Raw genomic sequence first — 19,528 nt, forward strand, 5'->3', positions numbered from 1 at the left:
GAGATATAACGGAATATCAATGTTATATTGAGTTCAAGGCCAGCCTGGGCTACATGAACTTCTGCCTCAAACAAAAACAAAACAAAACTTTTTTTTTTTTTTTTGGAGACAGGGTTTCTTTACGTTACCTTGGCTGTCCTGGACTTGCTGTGTAGACCAGGCTGGCCTTGAACAAACAGAGATCAGCCTCTGACTCCCTGAGTGTTGGGATTAAAGGCGTGTGCCGCTGTGCCGGCAAAACAAAACTAAAAGAGACAGGCAGCAGGCTTAAGTGTACTGCCTGCTACAGGCTAAATGATGGATCCTGAGCTAAAGTGTAGCCATGCAAAACTGATGCTGTCTGAGCAGCTCGGAGGATGCCAAGGATTTCCCACCAACCCTTTGAAGAGTGAGGTATCTACCTCAGTAGCAAAACACTTTGTTCAATGTTTCCAAAACAATCTAGCTCTATGTAGGAAAGAGCCTGGCCTGTGAAGGTGACTCTGCACAGGTCAGTGTGAAGTGGCGTGCTTAGCGGCTATGTTAGAGATGCTTCTCACTGATGACCCAACTTGGTCATCCCAGTTCTCCTGGGTCCAATATCCACTCTCGTTTTCCATGGAGATATGGAAGAAAGGCGGCAGACCCTCTTCCCCACTCAGCATTCAAGTTTCACTCATCCGTACACTCACCTGAACAGCTCCTCCTAGCATGACAGCCACCAGCCCCATGGACATGCTCAGGGTTTGGGATTCCACGGTGCTCTCTGCCTCATGAGACAGGCTTGCACATGCTCTCTGCAGTGTTGCTGCTATAAAGTCCACTACCTACCAGAGAAGGAAAAAGAACCAGGGAGGGGGAAAGAAACAACTGTAATATCTTATATCTATCTGAACAGCCATCTTTAGCATCATGAGAACATAATAGTTGCTACTGTGTAGCAGGAGTGTTGATCTGTGCTTTTCTGCTTTTCTTTTGCATTTGCCAGTTTATACCGGATGCTTTAAGGGGCTGGAGAGATGGTTCAGATTAAGAGCACTGGCTCCTCTTCCAAAGGTACTGAGTTCAATTCCCAGCAACCACATGGTGGCAAGCAACCATCCATATGAGATCTGGTGCCCTCTTCTGGCCTGCAGGTGTTACATGTAGGTAGAACATTCTGTATACATATTAAATAAATCAATAAATCGTTTTTTTAAAGGATGTTTTAAAAGATACAATGACAGCCAAATGACAAGATGGAGAGGACAATGCATGAGGTTACAGCTCTCCCTAAGCAATCTACTTCACCCAGCACCTTCAGGAGTTTAGCAATGCAGAAGTTTCTAATTATTTCACCTGCATGTTATTAGAATTTGTTATTGTTGTTGTTGTTGCTGTTTTGAGATGGGGGTCTTATGTACTCATACAGCCCAGGCTGGCCTTGAACTTGCTATGGTTAAGGACGGTCTTGGACTTCTGCTCATCCTACTTTCAGTTCCCAAGTGTTGGAATTATAGGTCTATGTCACCATGCCTAATTAATGTGATGCTGGAAAATAAAACTCGGGGCTTCCTGCATGCTGGGCAAGCACTCTACCTGTCTTTTGAGATGGAGGTCTCATGTAGCCCAGGCTGGCCTCCAACTGAATACACAGCTGAGTATGGCCATGAATGACTGATGTTTGTTCCTGCTTCCTCTATTTCCTAAGTACTGGAATTACAAGCATCTGTTACTCCTGGCTTCCTTCTTTCTTTCTTCCCTCCCTCCCTCCCTTCCTTTCTTCCTTTCTTTTTTTAAAATTCAATACTGGCAAGCAAGCTCAGAGCCTTGCACATGCTAGGCAAGGGCTCTACCACTGAGCTATAAACTCAGTCTCAAGAATCCATCTCTTATAAAGAAAAGAATTCTCTCCTTTGCCCCAGCTAACCGTTATATTTGCTATTTACTTGAAGGAGGCAGAAACTTATGTTCACAGAAAAACTTGTAGATGGTTGTTTATAGCAGCTCTGGTCATGATTCTCAAAGCTTGGAGATGACCAAGATGTGTTTCATAAGGTGAGTGGAGAAATAAACAGATTTGTCAAGACAGCAGGAGATAACTTAGCACTACAAGTGATCTATTAAACCATGAAAAGGCTTGGAGGAATATTACTGAGGATAAATACTACAAAGTGACAGAGCCCATCCGAAAGGATTCAAGTGAAAGAAAGGTGAGCAGAGAGCGTACAGGAGACAGATACCACAGTGAATCTATTCTTAGGCTACGAGGATGGTAGACAGGTGTAACCAATTAACCGTAGAACCCCCAGAGTGAACCCTAATGCAAGCTACAGACTGAGTGACAATCATGTGCTCTTAAGGATTCATTAATGACAACAAAGGGGCCCAGGAATGTAGCTGAGGGGTAGACTGTTTGCCTAGCAGGACACACACACACACACACACACACACACACACACACACACACACACACACACGAGATAAAGAATTCTAACAAAAGCATTGCTCTTTGGTAACAATGGGGAGGCTAGGGACAGGTGGGCACTGGAAATATATATGAGAATCCTCTGTATCTGCTCCATTTTGCTGTGAACCTAAAACTACTCTTAGAAAATAAACTCTGGGCCAGGGAGACACATAGGAAAGTAAAAGCATTTCCATGCAAGCCTAAAGATTGAGCTCAGATGCTCAGACCCACTGCTGGAAATAGCAGCATTTCTAGTAACAAGGGAGGCAGAGACAGGAGGAATACTACAAAGTAAATCTGAAAGGACCCTGACCAGTCAGCTTGCCTGGAGTCCACAGCACAGCGGCAAGGGACGAGAGCTTACTTCAAAATCAAGTCAGCAGGGGAAAGAGGTCACTCTCTGACCTCCACACACACACTATCAAATACATATATAAAAATAAATATTACTTTCTGGCCATCTAAAGTGTTATCTCAAGGAGGTTTCCTCCTTGGAGATTTCTCAGTTCCAGATCTGACAGTCTAATTCTAGTAAGCAATGAATTTATAAGTCAGTGTCCTCAATCTATAAATAATCCAGAGTCATATTCTAAGTGTCAATATTTTTAAAGCCATAAAACAGTTCAGACACAGGATTTTATATAGTGTAGACTATAGATAACTTTCAGTGCAATTAATTTGGTCAGCATCATTTGACCTGAGCCTTGTATAATCACCTTAAGTACAAACTCTTCTGAGCAAACAACAGCAGACACACATTCCCGCACGTACACATGCACACGTGTATATTCAGGATTAATGGCTCAGAGGGGAGATATCATTTTGAAAATGGGAAAATTGAGATAGGTCATAATAAGCCTCTAAACACTGGGCAAGGTTGCATGCTTAACTCTCTGGACAAATCACATGCTCTGCTAGACTCCCCACTGCAAGCTTAAAGCTGGGAGAGTGGCCTGTTAACACTTGTCTTCTGGGGCAAGGCAGGAAACCGCAAAGGTTATTTAAATGTTCCTTGCAGAGAAACAATGCCAGCAATTTCCACCTCCCACTCTAACTCTGAGACTTTCCTGATTTACATACTATTTTGGGCCACCTAGTTGTGCCACCAAAAAGTCTTTTTTTGTTGTTGTTGATTTTTGTTTTTTCCCGGAGCTGAGGACCGAACCCAGGGCCTTGTAAGCGCTCTACCACTGAGTTAAATCCCCAATCCTCCACCAAAAAGTTTTTAAAGTGTGCCTTGGGTTTTTTTGGCTTTCTGGTTTTTGGTTTGGTTTGGTTCTGTTTTGTTTTGGGGTTTTTTTGTTTGGTTGGTTGGTTGGTTGGTTGTTTTTTCAAGACAGGGTCTCTCTATGCAGCCTTAGCTGTCCTGGACTCGCTTTGTAGACCAGGCTGGCCTCGAACTCACAGTGATCCGCCTGCCTCTGCCTTCCAAGTGCTGGGATTAAAGGCGTGCGCCACCACGCCTGGCTGTGCCTTGTTTTTATTTAGCTTCTATGTTAGCAAGAGAATTGCCTAATTGCTGGAACTAGCTTTTCCTAAGCTCTTAGCTAGTGTTTTTTATTGTTAAAAACATTACATTTACCTGGGTATGATGGCCCACACCTGTAATCCCAGCACTCAGGGAGGCAGAGGCAGGCAGATCTCTGTGAGTTTGAGGCCAGCCTGATCTACAAAGCAAGTACAGGACAGCCAAGGCTACACAGAAAAGCCCTGTCTTGAAAATCCAGAACACAAAACCAAACAACAAGCCGGGCGTGGTGGCGCACGCCTTTAATCCCAGCACTCGGGAGGCAGAGGTAGGTGGATTGCTGTGAGTTCGAGGCCAGCCTAGTCTACAAAGTGAGTCCAGGACGGCCAAGGCTACACAGAGAGACCCTGTCTCCAAAAAACAACAAAAACAAAAAACAAAAAACAAAAAAACCCAAACAACAACAAAACCCATTGCATTTGTTTATTCCTCTGTGTGTGCACAAGCACACATACCACATGTATGTGAAGTCAGAACAGTGTGTTGGAGTCCGTTCTCTCCTTCCACCAAATGGGCTCCAGGGATTGAACACAGGTTTTGAGACTTGGTGGCAAGCACCTTCATGCACTGAGCCATCTCACCCGACCCTTTCCATTCTGTTTTTAAAAGGCTGAAAGCCAGGCATGGTGGCGCACGCCTTTAATGCCAGCAGCGGCAGGCAGATCTCTGAGTTTGAGGCCAGCCTGGTCTACAGGGCAAGTTCCAGGACAGCCAGGGATACACAGAGAAACCTTGTCTTGAAAGAAACCCAACAAAATAAGGCTGGAAAACAAATAATATAATCAATCCTATTTTTAGGGAAGAAACTTTCTGTTTGTATGCATGTAAATATAAAACAAACAACTGAGAATCAAGAGAACGTGAAATTGAGAGAGACAAAAGGTTGGGGTGCACTGGGGGGCACTGGAGGAAGTAGTAGATGGATATGATCAAAATACATTGCATAAATGTGCAAACATTTCAAAGAAAAAAAAATTTTAAACCTGGGAGCTGTTAACTAGGAAGTAATGGCCAGTTATTAATGTATGTCATCAATACAAATATCCTTTCTCCCAAACTTCCTTTTTGTGTGTGGGCAGGGCACTGAGACAGGGTCTGATACAGCCGAGGCTAGCTCCCAGTTGCTATGGAGCCAAGGATGAGCGTGAACTTCTTGATCCTCCTCCCACGTGCCAGATAACTTCAATATCCAACCAGACTTCCTTCCTGTAGCACCCTTCCGACAGCAGCTTACCCTGCTTGCCACTTCTTGAGACTCTGGTGGGGCTGCCAACCCAAGAAGAGGTCCGTAGGGACTGGCTGGAGCCTCTTAGAACTCAAGGGGGAGTTTCAGTTTACTACCACCCAAGTCAGAGTTCCTTGAGGTCAGCCATGTCTCAGGAGGCTGCTGCAATCCACACAATCAAGTCAGCCTCCAGCCCCTTCCACTCTGTCAGCACTTTGTCAGCAAGTTACTCGTCTCCATAGGGTCATTAAGAGGATTAAATGAGTTAATGCCTGTCATGTGTTCAGAATGGAGCCTGGTAAACAGCAAATACCTAATGTTATTATTATTAAAGAGTGAAGTAATTATAAGCAGTTGACTCAGTAGAGCCAGACTCAGGTGAGGAGAGATGAGACAGGACACATCCGTGCAGTATAAGCCTCCTGCTTTTCACTGTGCTACTCCCACCCACAGCCGAAGACCCCTGAGCTCGCACTGGGTAAGAATAAACCTCTAAGCTGGCGAGATGGTCCGGCAGCTGGAAGTGCTCGCCGTGCAAGCCAGTCAACTGAGTCTGCTCACTGGAGCCCAAGTAAAAATGAGAGACCCAAGGCCACAAAGCCATCCCATGACCACATGAGGCCTGCCACCCTATATACATGTGTACAACACAATAAATTTTTTAAAAATTAATTTAAAAGCCTTTGTTCTTTCTCTGGGGAGGGGAAGGTTATAAAAAGTTGAGGGAAAGAATCAAAGGGCTCCCCTAAATCTCAGACAGCCTTAACACAGTTATGCTCACACTCAGTCCCAGCTTTAGAGTTTAGCTAGTGCTTCTGTTACTCCCAGGTCCCCCCTTTCCTGCTATCTTGTTTGGATGCTTGTTTCGGGGACAGACTTTGGTTGGCTGGTTGATCATTGAGACAATGTCACTATGTAGCTCAGGCTAGCCTAGAACTTGTGGCAACCCTCCTGCTTTGCCCTCTGTGCTAGGATTATGGGCACACCCCATCTTGATGCCTGGCTCCTTTTCTTTGTAAAAATATCTCAACAGCTCTGTTGAGGTTTGTTAGTTGCTTCTTAACTTCCCTCCACGCGGATGTTCAGTCTCCCAGTTTCTTGGGTTGATAATCAGCTATGGTTTTGTACCTTTCAAGTTTTACCATTATCCTTTCTCTACTATCACCTCTACACACACACACACACACACAATCTAAAAAAGGAAAACAAAAGGGAGAACTACGCTGCTGACTACAGTGAGCCGGCTCAGCAGTGTGCAAAGGATGTAGTTTCTGAAAGGGCAGAGCCCTGCTCACTCCCCTGCACTAGCACTGGGCTCCTGGCTGGCCCTGGTTCCCTTGGGTATACGCCTGCTATCTGGAACACTCTCCCACTAGGCCTCTCAGGAGCTCCCAACTTCCCTAGCTCTATACACAAAAGTAATCTCCTCAGTGTGGCTCCCTATGGCCACCTATTTACAAGCTTTCCTTGTTCCAATTTTCTCCAGAAATGATCACCATCTGACACACTTAATAATGAAATTATCGTCATATGACATGCTTTGCTTCCTTTAATTTTTTTTTTTTAAAAGCTGGGTGGTGCAAATATTTAGTCTCAGAACTTGGCAGAGGCAGAGGCAGAGGCAGGTGGATCTCTGAGTTCAAGGCCAGCCTCATCTAAAAGTGCGTTCCAGGTCAGCCAGGGCTACACAGAGAAACTCTGTCTCAAAAAACAAACAAACAAAACAAAACAAAACAAAATAAATAGAATAATTACTGAAAATTCTTTCAAACTTGAAAATGTTTCTAATGTGGGGGAGGCGGTTGGTTTCATGGGGACACAGAGTGTCTCATCCACGGCCCTTCTGACCATCTTAGCAGGCAATGGCATCACCTAAATTAGGCAGTACCTAGAGCCACGATTTCAGTAGAGATCTTCGAAATGTAGTTTTCTAGTTCCTTCTGAATGGTTTTCACTGTGACTGTCCCAGAGGGCAAGCAGTCTACCAACGAATCTATGTTGCCAGCCCTGTGATTCTCCTAAGGAGAAAAATGCCCCTCCGTCGCTTATCTGATTAAGGTGGGATCTAATTACTAAGGAAAGGCAAGACAAATGCTTTCTTCATTCCCTTTGATTATCAATTTACAAAATAACGACCAGATGCCCTGACAATCTTTAAAGAACCCTGTGAGGTTTTAAAAATCATTTTCTATCTTTGATGTGTCTATTTAGCCACTATTCTTCTGAATGGTGCCGTCCTGCTGTGTGTCGCAACAAGAGTCCTTCAAGGTGGCTCCTAACTGCTACTGCCCTGACCTGTTAAATTCAGACAGCTTCCTTGTGCCTTGAAGCTTATAGTGCGCAGTCTTCACCTCAGACCTCAAATCAACCTTCATCCCAGACAGCACTGAGCACTTGAGTAGAAATGACTTTATAGACTCCACTCTGGCACTAGGGCGCTTACTGATGCTGACTGCCTTTGTTCCTGGCCCCGACAGGAGACCACACTAGGAAATATCTGTTGTTTTTAGAGAAAAACATTAATCAATGCCCTCACACTAAGATTTCCAACTGAAATTCAAGAGTGTAGGGTTTTTATGCTAGTTCTTTGGTTGTTATACATTTTTCATATATTAAAAATCTGCATTCCTAATAATATAACATAATGCCTAATAATATAATTCCAAATGGCATACAGCTTATTCTCTTTGTGTGTGGGCGCGCATGTGAATATGTCCATGTGCTTCAAAATAATATGCCAGTGTCATCACTAGCATTACAAAGCACAATTTGGTACTTCCTGGTTCTTTTGTTCTGGTACATTTTAAAGGGTGATACAATGGATCAGCTCATCTTTTGTACCAGCCGAACAACACTGTCCTTAATTAGGAATGAAGGAGGTAGCTGCGAGGCCCGAGCCCTATCAGCTTTGGACCACTTCCCCTCCCACCCAGCGCCCCGACACAGAAGCACACAAATCACCCTGCCCAGCAACATGGGGTCAGTGAACTGAAGAGTGAGGCGCATGGGCAGGAATCAGGAAGATAATTCCCATTAAACAGGCAAGCTAAGTCAGAGCTGACAGGCAGCAGCTAGCGTTCTCAGCGGGAGCTCTTAGTGACACGCTGCTTAGCAACACGGACGGCAGATGACAATGACAACCATACAAAGACATGGAGGATCAGATTTAAGCGTGACAATCATACCATCTCACAAATCACTCTTTACCAGCCAGGCACAACTAATTCTGGTTAAGTGGTAAAATACGGTCCCTGCGTTGCCTATGCATTATTACTTTTATCTCCTACTTTTTAAAAAGGTAGTAAAAATGATGTTTCCGTCAATAAAATTCAGGGACTGACCCACACAGCAACTCCAGCCTAAAAGCATTGTTTTTAGAATATCTTAAAACTGCTCAGGATGATGTGGAGACAAAGTGTGAAGTGAAGGATTCATGAAGTTTAAAGTGGGTCTTATTTACACACCATTTGGTTCGTTGGTTGGTTAGTTTTTCAAGACAGGGTTTCTCTGTGTAGCCCTGGCTGTCCTGGAACTTGCTCTATAGACCAGGCAGGCCTCGAACTCGAAGAGATTCCCGCTGCCTCTGTCTCCTGAGTGCTGGGACTAACGGTGTGTGCCATCGCACCAGGCCTGAAACACTTTTTTAAAAAAATCTGAATTCCAATTGTTCTCAGTGTGTGTGTGTGTGTGTGTGTGCGCGCGCGTGCGTTTGTGGCATACGCACACATATGTGTGTAAATACATGTGCCTATGCATACAAAGGGGCCAGAGGCGGATACCAGGAGCCCTGCTCTACCCTCTCTACCCTATTCACTTGACAAGAGTCTCTCACTGAGCCTGGACCTATGCTGGTGGCCAGCTAGCCCCAGCAATCCTCTGTCTCTGCCCTGCACAGAGCTGGGGTTACAGGCACATGTGTAGTCACACCCCGCTTTTTACATGGGTACTGAGTATGCAAACACACATTCTCATGTTTGTACAGCAAGTGCTCTCATCCTCTGAGCCATCACTCCAGCCCCTCATCCACAACGTTTGACTCATGTGACCCTTTAAAGAAATAAAGGCTTTCAGGCTCTCATTCGGGCACACTAGATCAAACCTCTAAAAGGGAGCCAGGTAGCAGTATAGTTTTTAAATGCTAGGTGACCTTACTTGCACCCAAAGTTGACTATCACGACAGCATATCAAACATGGAAAGCAGCCCTCGGAGCTGTATGAGGCTGAGATTCACATCGGGAGCTTGTTAAGCATATGGCGTAGTAGGAAAGATTCAGATTCAGCTGCTGTGAGCTTAATTAGTAGCCACCGTGTTTAACCAGAATTCCAAGAAACATGGAAAGGTGCCACCAGACTGCACTCTAAACGACTGTTTTTGAGGCAGGGTATCGGTACGTAACCCTGGCTGGCTTAGAACTCACTCAGTAGACAAGGCTGGCCTTGAGCTCACAGAGATTTGCCTGCCTCTGCCTCCACATCCTGGGATTAAAAGTGTGCACCACCCCGCCAAGCTAAGCAACGTTTATTTATTGGAGAAAAAAAAAAAAGTAAAGAAACCAAAATGACAGCAGGCTGGATCCAGAAAGTGACAGTGCCTCACCTGAGCGATGTGTGTGAATATCTGCTCAGACATTCTCTCACACAGAAGGGCCAGCAACTGCAGGACCAGCAGCTTCCGCCCTTGGTCTTCTAGAAGCAGAGCCCGGTGCTCCTCTAATTCCCGGAGGCTCGTATGACTGGCGGGTTTGGGGGTGGTGAACCCTGCTTCATGTTCCATCACCAGATGAGACAACTCCTGGAAGCATGGGATGAAAGAAAGAGTGAAGAAAAGGCCAGCAGCACTAAGGACTTGGAAAACATATGCAGGAAAACATGCAAAGAAGTAATCCACATTTGTTATCTACTCCTGAGATCTGAGCCAGCAGGAAGGCTGAAGAGAGAGGATGGCAGGTTTGAGGCCCAGTGAGGCTGCAGAGAGAGTACAGGACCACCCTGGATGACTCAGTGAGACTTTCCTCAAAATTAAAAAATAAAAAGAGCTAGGGGTATAGCTTCATGACAGAGCTCCTATCTAGTATATACAAGCTGTAGGTTCAGCTTCCAGTACTGAAAGAAAAGAGACAAAAGAAACAGATGCTGTAGAGTAATATGCACATAGTAATAGCATGTATATCAATTTATACACATGTGCACACACACATAGACACATGCACACACAGAGCACTGGTTTGAGGGAGAAAACCAACTCATGGAAGTTGACCTCTGACCTCCACACATGCACAGTGGCACACACACGCTCTCCCCCGCCCCCACAATTATACCCAAACACACACAAATAAGAATTTGAAAAAAAGACTTGGTTGACAAACTTTTTATAATATTTCACAGGTCTGTCACTAACCTTCCCTGACCTGGGCCTTCAGATGACATAACTTAGCCAAAGTCCTTTTAGAGACCATTAGGTGACCTTCCCTTAAGACAAGTCAGAAGTAAGCCTGTATTAATGGAGAATTAATTGCTGTGGGTCTGCTAAGCTTTCAACCGCCCTCCTCCGCTGTGAATTGCACGGAAAGGGAAAGCCTGTAGTTCCCTGACAATTAGTGCTTTGCTGAAGTAGCTGTCAGCTGAGAGTGATGGTGTTCAACTGCGCCTGGTAATTTTCCTCCCTGGGGGACACTTTTGGTTGTTATAATTGGGGTTAACACAGGCAGTTAGTGGGTAGAGGTCACATGTGGCACTAAAAATCCTACAAAGAACAAGACAACCACACCAAAGAACACACTTATCTAGACCAAATGTCAATTTTGCCAAGATGAAGTTTCCTGGTTTCAAGCAAGGCTCCCTAAACATTTTAACTCACAATCTCTTTTCCCTGAAAAAAAATTAATACAACTATATATGTATACACATAAAATAGGTATACTAGTCAGCCAGGTGTGGTGGCTCATGCCTGTAATCCCAGCACTCAGGGGGGAGGAGCAGGCAGATCTCTATGAGTTCAAGGCCAGCCTGGTCTACAAAGCAAGTCCAGGATAGCCAAGGCCACACAGAGAAACCCTGTATCAAAAAACAAAAACAAAACAAGCAAAAACAGTTCTTTGGCATACATATGCTTTTACCATTTATTAAGAATCAATTAATTTGCATACTAATAATATGGGTATGCTTGATTAACTGTACATGAGGAATTCAATCTTGAATACTTGATACTGGAGAATGCACAGCATCTTCAGTGTTTCTCAGAGCAGACGGACATTTTGATTTTATAACCACCAATGCTGAGAACTCAACTTTCCTTACATATATAATTAAGAAATTGGAGAAATCAGTTGAGGGCCATTTCAAAGCTTATTCAAAATTCTGACCTAATCCAAGGCCAAAAATCATTTAATGGTTATTTTTTATGAAAGATCAAGTTCAGCAGCCCAGTCAGCAATTTTTAAAAATGTATTATTAGGTATGTATCTGTGTTCATGTGAGTGCAGAAACAACCCAAGGCAGCCAGGAGAGGATGCCGGCTCCTGTGGTGCTCAGGCAGCTGAGCAGCCTGACATGGTGCTGAGAACCAAACCCAAGTCCTCTGGAGCAAGCGCTCTTAGCCTCTGGGCCTTTCTCCAGCACCTCAACCAACAATTTTTTTTTCAACCAACAATTTCTAAAGTAAAAAATTCTAACACAATAAAATGAAAAGATATACTAATTTATTATTTACCTACTGAGGAATGATGGTTGGAAAAATACTAAGTCTTTGTTTTCCACGATTAAACCATTGTTTCTATAAAAGCAGAAAGTCTTGTAACTTATCAGATACGATGCCCTCCAATCTGAGTGGAAACGTCTCAGGCTGTGCTCGTGGCCGCTGAGTGGCATATGAGGGCCTGTGCTGTGCAAAGTGCACGTGTGCGTGCTCAGAACCAAGGCCTCAGTGGTGCTGTGTGGTGCAAGAGCTGTCAGGAACAGCCTGAGCTCAGGCCCCATCTGATTTTGAATTAAGTTTTGGTTATTTTGTGTTCAGAGACCTTTCAGTCGATCTCCACATTCACCCATGTGCCCCTGCCCATGTGCCCCCCTCTGGAGTCATGACTGGGTTGGCTGGATACAGCTCAGCTGGTCGAGGACCTGCCTAGCACGCACTCCTCGAACGATACAGCACACACCGGGAATCCCAGCACTCAGGAAGTATAGGCAGGAAGATCTCAAGTTCAAGGTCATCATTGGCTAAATAGTTTGAGGCCACTGAGGCTACATGAGACCCTTCAAAAAACAAGCTAGGGTTTAGAATAAACCCTTTGATTGGGTGGTGGTAGCATTTTGTTTTGTTTGTATTGGAAACAGTCTCATTATATAACCTGTGTTGGCCTGAGATTAAAAATCCTGCCTCTGCCTCCAGAGTGCAGCTATCACAGGGTGACTTTTCTTTTTTTTTTTTTAAAAAAAGATTCATTTATTTTACTTTATGTGTATGAGTGTTTTGCCTACATGTATGTGTGAACACGTGTGTGTGTGTGTGTGTGTGTGTGTGTGTGTGTGTGTGTGTGTGTTGTCTGTTGAGGTCAGAAGGAGGCACTGTATCCCCTGGAACCAGAGTTACAGAAAGTGAGACATCACGTGGGTGCTGGAACTGAACCCAGGTCTTCAGCAAAAGCAGCCCGTGCTCTTAGCCAAAGAACAGCTGAAAACAAACATACAAATAAGCATGCATCTCCTCAGAATATTAGGGTGTGGAGGCCAGGCTTGGTGGCACATGCCTGTAATCCCAGCACTCAGGAGGCAGAGGCAGGTGGGTCTCTGTGAGTTTGAGGCCAGCCTGGTCTACAAAGCAAGTCGAGGACAGCCAAGGCTACACAGAGAAGCCCAGTCTCAAAAAACAAAACAAACAAAAAGAATATTAGTGTGTGAGACGGAAATGGAAGTGAACACGGAGAAGAGAAAGCATCAAAGAGAAACGCCCCTTCTTTGAGTCCTAGAAATGTCAGCTTCGCATTCCCAGCCACCACCCAACCTTAAACTCCAGAGACGTCATTCTCTTTGGGCAGACTTGAGAAAGCGGAAAAGGCACAGCCGGAGGTCACCAGCAGACATCAGGAGAGCTCACGTTATGGGGTACAGGTTGCTACTTGAGATTAGGGCCAAAGGTGACACAACATAGGGCACTCGGCAAGAAACCGGAAGAAATTTCAAATGGTTACAGAGTGAAATGGGGGAGGCACAATGGCTAAGTCTCCCCTCCAAACACCTGACAGCACACAGTCAGAGAGGATAAGGGATTACTCTGTGGCTGTAAAACCTGCTATTAACTTCAAAAGCCTTCCTTCTGTCAACATGAAGCAAAGATTAACTCTTTCATAGATCAAGAAGGCTGTGTTGTTCGCCTCTAACATTTCAATGTGGATTACATGGCAAAGCAGTCACAGCACATGGGTACCACTGACAGTCCTCTTGACCACCCCAAAGCCTACGAGGACCCGGACAACCTTTTGTCTTCTCTTCATTTATCTTATGGAAGCTAAATTTTAGGAGCTAAAATTATGAATGCCTTAAAGAGTCAGAGGCTTCCTGGAGCTGCCCCAGAATGAAGTGCCGACTGTGGGGTGCCTACCTTCAAACAAAAGATGAAGAAGTCTCCTGCCAAACCACACTCCTGGCAGTGGAACAGCAAGTCCCCAAGACACTCCAGCTGGCTCTGCTCTGAAGACACCTTCTGGAACAGGGCTTCATCTTCGTCATCACTGCCACACAGGGTATGCAAAGCACTTATTATTAGGAGCTAAGCTACTGTATGATCATTTATTTCTCAAATAGGAAAAGATTTGTGAAGGAAAGTGGCTTTCAAGATGACCGCTGAAAGAAAAATGTTTTAAGTCAAATGTGTCTAAAGAAAAAAAAAGGTGAGCATTGATGTTGGGTGTGGTGACTCAGCCCTATAATCACAACATTTGGGATAATACAGAATGATTCCTTCAAGTTTGAGGCCAGCCTGTGCTACATAGTAAGTTATAGACCAACCTGAGCTGCATAGTGAACAAATAGCAACACTAAAAAAGTAAAAAAAAAAAAAAAAAAAAAATTTATTTTTAAATCTGGCTCCCTAAGGGCTCCTAAGAGTTCAGTTTTTGTTTACTCGGTTTATTTTGAGAAAGGGTCTCATTAGGTAGCCCAGGCTGGCAAGGAACTTGCTATGGCCTTGAATTCAGAGAGATCTGCCTGCCTCTGCCTCCCAACAGCTGGGATTAAAGGTGCATATCACCATGCCTGGTTTAAAATTTCATTAAAACAACTTTCTGGAAACTTCTGCTGGGCTAATGGCAGAGTGAAAGGAAATTGGTAAAACAGCTCAAGCTGCCTGCCCTGCCACTAGGGAGCTAGCAAAACGTTGGAGCAAATGACTCTTTTTTAAGTGTCTATGGGATGTAATTTTTTTTTATACGAGGTGTTCAAGTAATTTTGTGTGTGTGTGCACGCGCAGGCACGCGCACACATGTATACTATCAAAATGGCTACATCCCTAACCGGAACATACATCCCAGATTTTAAGGACTGGGTGCGTCTGGCAGTGGAGGAAGATTCATTTTATCACTGCTTACTAACTATATTCTCATCAGGAAGTAAAATAATAGTTCCAATGAGAACTGTGTGTTTTCATATACACATGTACTAATAAACACACTTTTTTGATAATTCTATTTGTTTATCTATCTATCTATCTATCTATCTATCATCTAGAGACAGGGTTTCTCTATGTAGCCATGGCTGTCCTGGAACTCCCTCTGAAAACCAGCTTGGCTTCAAACTCAGATCCATCTGCCTGGCTCTGCCTCCTGAGTGCTGGGATTAATGCCGTGTACCACCACTGGCCTGATAATTCTACCTTAATACTATAGGGCTTTTTACCCCCTATTTTTGTAAAGTCTAGCATATTCAGTGTATGCTTTATAATTTCACCAAATTGTCAGGTGGTTCAGGTGGTGCATGCCTTTAATCTCAGTATTTAGAAGGCAGAGGCAGGTGAATCTCTGAATTTAAGGCCAGCCTGGTCTACAGAGTGAGTTCCAGGACAGTCAGAGATACAGAGAAACCCTGTCTTGAAACAAAACCAAGCCAAAAAAAAAAAAAAAATGTCACAGTTAATCTGAATATAAAGTTAAACTTAAGCACTTCAGCAAACAGCAACACTTGGACTGTGACCAGAAGGGAGCAGGTGGGCTAGTGATACACTACATGTCCACAGCCAAAAGAAGCTTAGGTTCTGAGAAAATAGCATCCTCCACAGATCATCAGAAAGCAGAAATAATGTAAAACACCCACGGGGCTGGGAGCACAGCTCAGTAGTTTAGTATGCATGTGGCCCTTGGTTTAATCTCAGCACCACAAAAATAAAAAATCTACTTGTGAGGCGTTGGAGAAATAAATTATCCACTCTATTCATATCTATTAAGTACTTTCTAATCCATTCTTATGAGAAACAGGCCTCATTACAGAACTATCAAAGGCAGTGATCAGACAGTTTCCCCTGAGAATAAGGCTGGGGAGGGGGCAAGAGAGATGGCGCAACAGTTAAGAGCTCTTCCAAAGGACCTGGGTTTGATTTCCAACATCCACAATGGCTCAAAGCCACCTATAAGTCCAGTTCCAGGGGACTGGATGCCCTGTGCTAGACCAGGCATGCCTGTGATGTACAGGCAAACATGCAGGCAAAACACCCATACATATAATATAAATACATAAATAATTTTTTAATTAAAAAAAAAAGGACCTCTAAGGGCATACGAATCCATATTGCTCTCTGAGTCAGAAACAGAATGGGGATGGGCAGTGGTGATGCGTGCCTTTAATGCCAGCACTTGGGAGGCACAGGCAGATCTCTGAGTTCAAGGCCAGGCTGGTCTACAGAGTGAGTTCCAGGACAGCCAATGCTACATAGAGAAACCCTGTCTCAACTCTCCCCACCCTGACCCACCCAAAAGAGAGAGAGAGACTAGGTTGCTCTGGTGTCAAGGGTGAACATGTGCTGCGCTCTGCTCTCATTCACTGGCAAACACTGAGCAGTAACCAGGCTTGCTGTCATGTAGAGCTGTGATGCAGGCTCCAGTACACCACACCTACTATTAGCTAGCATCTTGGACTAACACTCAGAAGATCATTTGAGGTTCTGGTTTCTTTAAAGATTATAAATAGCAAGCGCCTTGGCTGCCTGTTTCTGGTTTCCTTTCCATCAGCGCCCCTTAGTGGATGATGTACAGTACAGTGCCATAAGTAAAATCCTACCAGGCGTGACAGCAGACCGAGGATGAGCTCACCTAAGGGCCTCTTTGATGGTAATCACGACGCCACCGTGCATGGCAGCTCTGAACTGACACTGAGGATGGAGAGCCGGCACAGCTGTGTCCAACCCTGAAAATCCTTTCAGGCTGGCAATTGCCTTCTTCCTTTCCAGCTTCACCAGAATCCACAACAAGATCTCTTGGCAAAGTGACCTGGCAGGAACAGCAGTTATGAATGAATGAGCTTGTCATCTTACTCCACAAAGCTAGCAAGCTATGCAGAAAAAGAAAGAAAGACTGTTGGGTTCCACTTCATCCCAAACGCTGCCCCGTCACTGGCTGCTGACACACAGGAGAGGGAAGCATGCATCTTGCAAATTTCAGAGTGCAAATGCCCTGAAAGTCACCCAGGGACAGCCTGATCCTTGGCTCTAAAAGCGGCTCTGGTTGCCACATGAGCACCATGTGATTTTTTCCCCCTTATTTCAAGTGTGTTCTGCCTTTAGATCAGACACTGTTTAAAAAAAAAAAAAAGCTTGCACTGAAAAAAAATCTATCCTCAGGGGATCAACAGCTGCTGAACAAGAAGTAGCCTTTCAGCAAAAGACTGCGGATTCCTTTATTGGTGCCATCTAACAAGGAGGGGCCAGGACAGGCACACGCATCCTCCCCAACAGTCTTTGATGAAGATGAACAGTGATTAGAAAATTTTGTAAAAGGAACTTTAATCCCCCTGTTTCAATTGTTGTCTCAGAGGCTTACTGTCTCAGTCTGCTAACCTAGGCCTAGCCCTGGAAGCTTCTAGCCTCTGTACAATCTAACCTAGGCCTAGAATGTTTGCAGCCTCTGAGATTTACTGCTTAATAAGCTCACCCTTACTTGTTCTTACTGAGCTCTGGCTGGCTGGTTCAACTCAGCTGTTCTGCCTCAAACTCCTCTCCCGGCTGACTTACTCAATCGGGCTTCTCTCTCATCCTCTGAATTGCTCTGTTTGGCCTCAAATTAACTCCAGCAATCTGCTCTAATCTCCTGGCTCCTTCTCATTCTCTGGCTCCTTTGGTCTTCATCTGAGTTCTCTCTGCAACTGGTCTCTCTAATACTGTCCCAGGAAAACATCCTCTCTTTCTGTCTTATCCTCTGTGTTGCTTCATTAAGTAGCTTCCCTTTCCTCTCTGTTCTTGAGAGAGTTGGGCGAATTCTGTACTGTCAAACCTTTCTCTGATTTGTCATTTTTTCTGCCACTCAATTGGACATCACTTTCAAACATGGGTGCCTACTTCTGCAAACTAACTTTACTTTCATTGTTTAGGATTACAGGCATGTATCACCACACCTAGACCTAAGGTTTTCTTTACCTGAAACTTGCTCTATACCAGGCTGGCCTTGAACTCAGATCTCCTTGTCTCTGTCTCCTGGATTAAAGGCATGTTTGTATTCCGGCCAGATGACACAGACCTAGAAGATCTTTGGATGTGATCTCTTGCCAGGGCAGCCATGTTCTGAATACTTAGTTTGTCTTTTTTAAGGTATATTTTTATTTTTACAGTGGACCTGGCTGCACATGCCTTTAATCGTAACTACAGGACTGAGTATCTTTCTTCACTATTAGCAGCCATCCTAATGGCCGCTCTAAGTAAGGAATTGTGCTTATTATTTGCCAGGGGCTGTGCTAGGGTCTCCAGGACACACTCTGTTTTCATCTGTCTTCACACAGCAGCCCAGTAGAGAAGTTCTATTGCTGTGTATCAGATTACATGGAAGGTTTTGTTTGCTTTTCCTATTTTTTTTTTCTCTGTAGTGCTGGGGATCAGATCCAAGGGTCTCAAGCATACCAGGCAGGTGCTCTACCACTGAGCTGCATCTTTGACCTGACCCAAATCAGAATTCTATAGACTTTTGGAAAGATGTAACTATAAACTCTCACCATGTGGAAGAAATGCCACAAATGACTAAAAACAGAGCTAGTACAAAATGAATCTTCTTAAAAATTTATTTCTTTATTTAGTTTTATGTGTATGAATGCTTTGTCTACACATATGTCTGTGCAGTGTGTACATGCTCAGTGGAGGCCAAAAGACAGCAGCAGATTCCCCGGGGCTAGAGTTACAGTTGTGCGCCTCCATGTGTGTGCTGGGAAGCAGGGTCTTCTGGAAGAGCAGTCTAGGCTAAGCCGCTGAGCTATCTCTGAATCCATGAACTGAATCCATTTTAAAGTAGCACAGAAAGGTGCCTTCTGGATGACTAAAAGCCCTTCCCTTCTATAATGGACTCTGCACACTATTGCCAAATCCCAGGCTAAGCTATGCTGTGTTACACTCACATCCACACTTTTCACACATGCTCTCCAACACTCCACCAGGGTGTTATGGTGGAGTCTCCTCCTTCCCAGAGACAGTGAAGCGCAGTCTTTCTTACTGATCAAACAATGGCATGTTTATCTGTGGAAACACCTGTGCCTCTGTTGTACACAATAGGCCACAGAAAATCATCCTCCAAACTATATCCAGTTCCCTCAACCTGCAAAATCCTCATTCATTTCAGTGCAAGCCGAGTAAGAGAATCCCCAGACTTCTTCCTGACTTTGAAAGGAAACAGCGTCCTAATTTAAACCTCACTGTTTACAAACAAATGGGATTCTAATTATAAGCGAATAAATTCTGCTTGCTTACCTTATGTGAGACACGCTTTGCTTGGTAAAACAGTAGAGAGAAAAGAGCACCCCGAGGAGTGGAAACAGAGAGTCCAGTAACACTGGGAGAGGCTGGTTTGCCACCACATACACCTAGGGACAAGGACACCATGGTGAGACATACCACAACCAGGCCAGAGCAAAGAGAGCGCGACACCAATCTTCCACAGAACTTGGAGTTTATCTTAAACAGCACTTTCTTCTGATGCACACAGTTCTAGTCTGCTCAACCTGGCAATGGAACCATCTTGGTTGGAAGCCGCAAATGGTGAGTTCTAGCACCTCCTCTCATGCACAGACTGAAAAACAGCCCAAAGACAAGGGAATTCACCCATTTCCTGACCCCTTTCCTTCCCAACTTCGGGCTGCCTCTGAACCCTCAATGTGTCTACTGTAATCT

The 19,528-nt window shown here is 44.5% G+C and overlaps 1 protein-coding gene across 1 annotated transcript in view; it reads right to left on the reverse strand.

Annotated features, from left to right (window-relative positions):
- Positions 1-19,528, reverse strand: part of TANGO6 (transport and golgi organization 6 homolog) — a 160,965-nt gene that overhangs the window by 105,841 nt on the left and 35,596 nt on the right. Inside the window, exons 8-12 of the mRNA XM_084757334.1 lie at positions 19,109-19,221; positions 16,476-16,652; positions 13,778-13,907; positions 9,779-9,973; positions 672-806 (exon numbers count right to left, since the gene is read on the reverse strand). Coding sequence (XP_084613460.1) covers positions 672-806; positions 9,779-9,973; positions 13,778-13,907; positions 16,476-16,652; positions 19,109-19,221 — 750 coding nt within the window. The remainder of the gene's footprint in view (positions 1-671; positions 807-9,778; positions 9,974-13,777; positions 13,908-16,475; positions 16,653-19,108; positions 19,222-19,528) is intronic.

This window comes from Acomys minous (assembly GCF_964271855.1).
Source record: "Acomys minous genome assembly, chromosome: 14".
Classification (NCBI taxonomy): Eukaryota; Metazoa; Chordata; class Mammalia; order Rodentia; family Muridae; genus Acomys; species Acomys minous.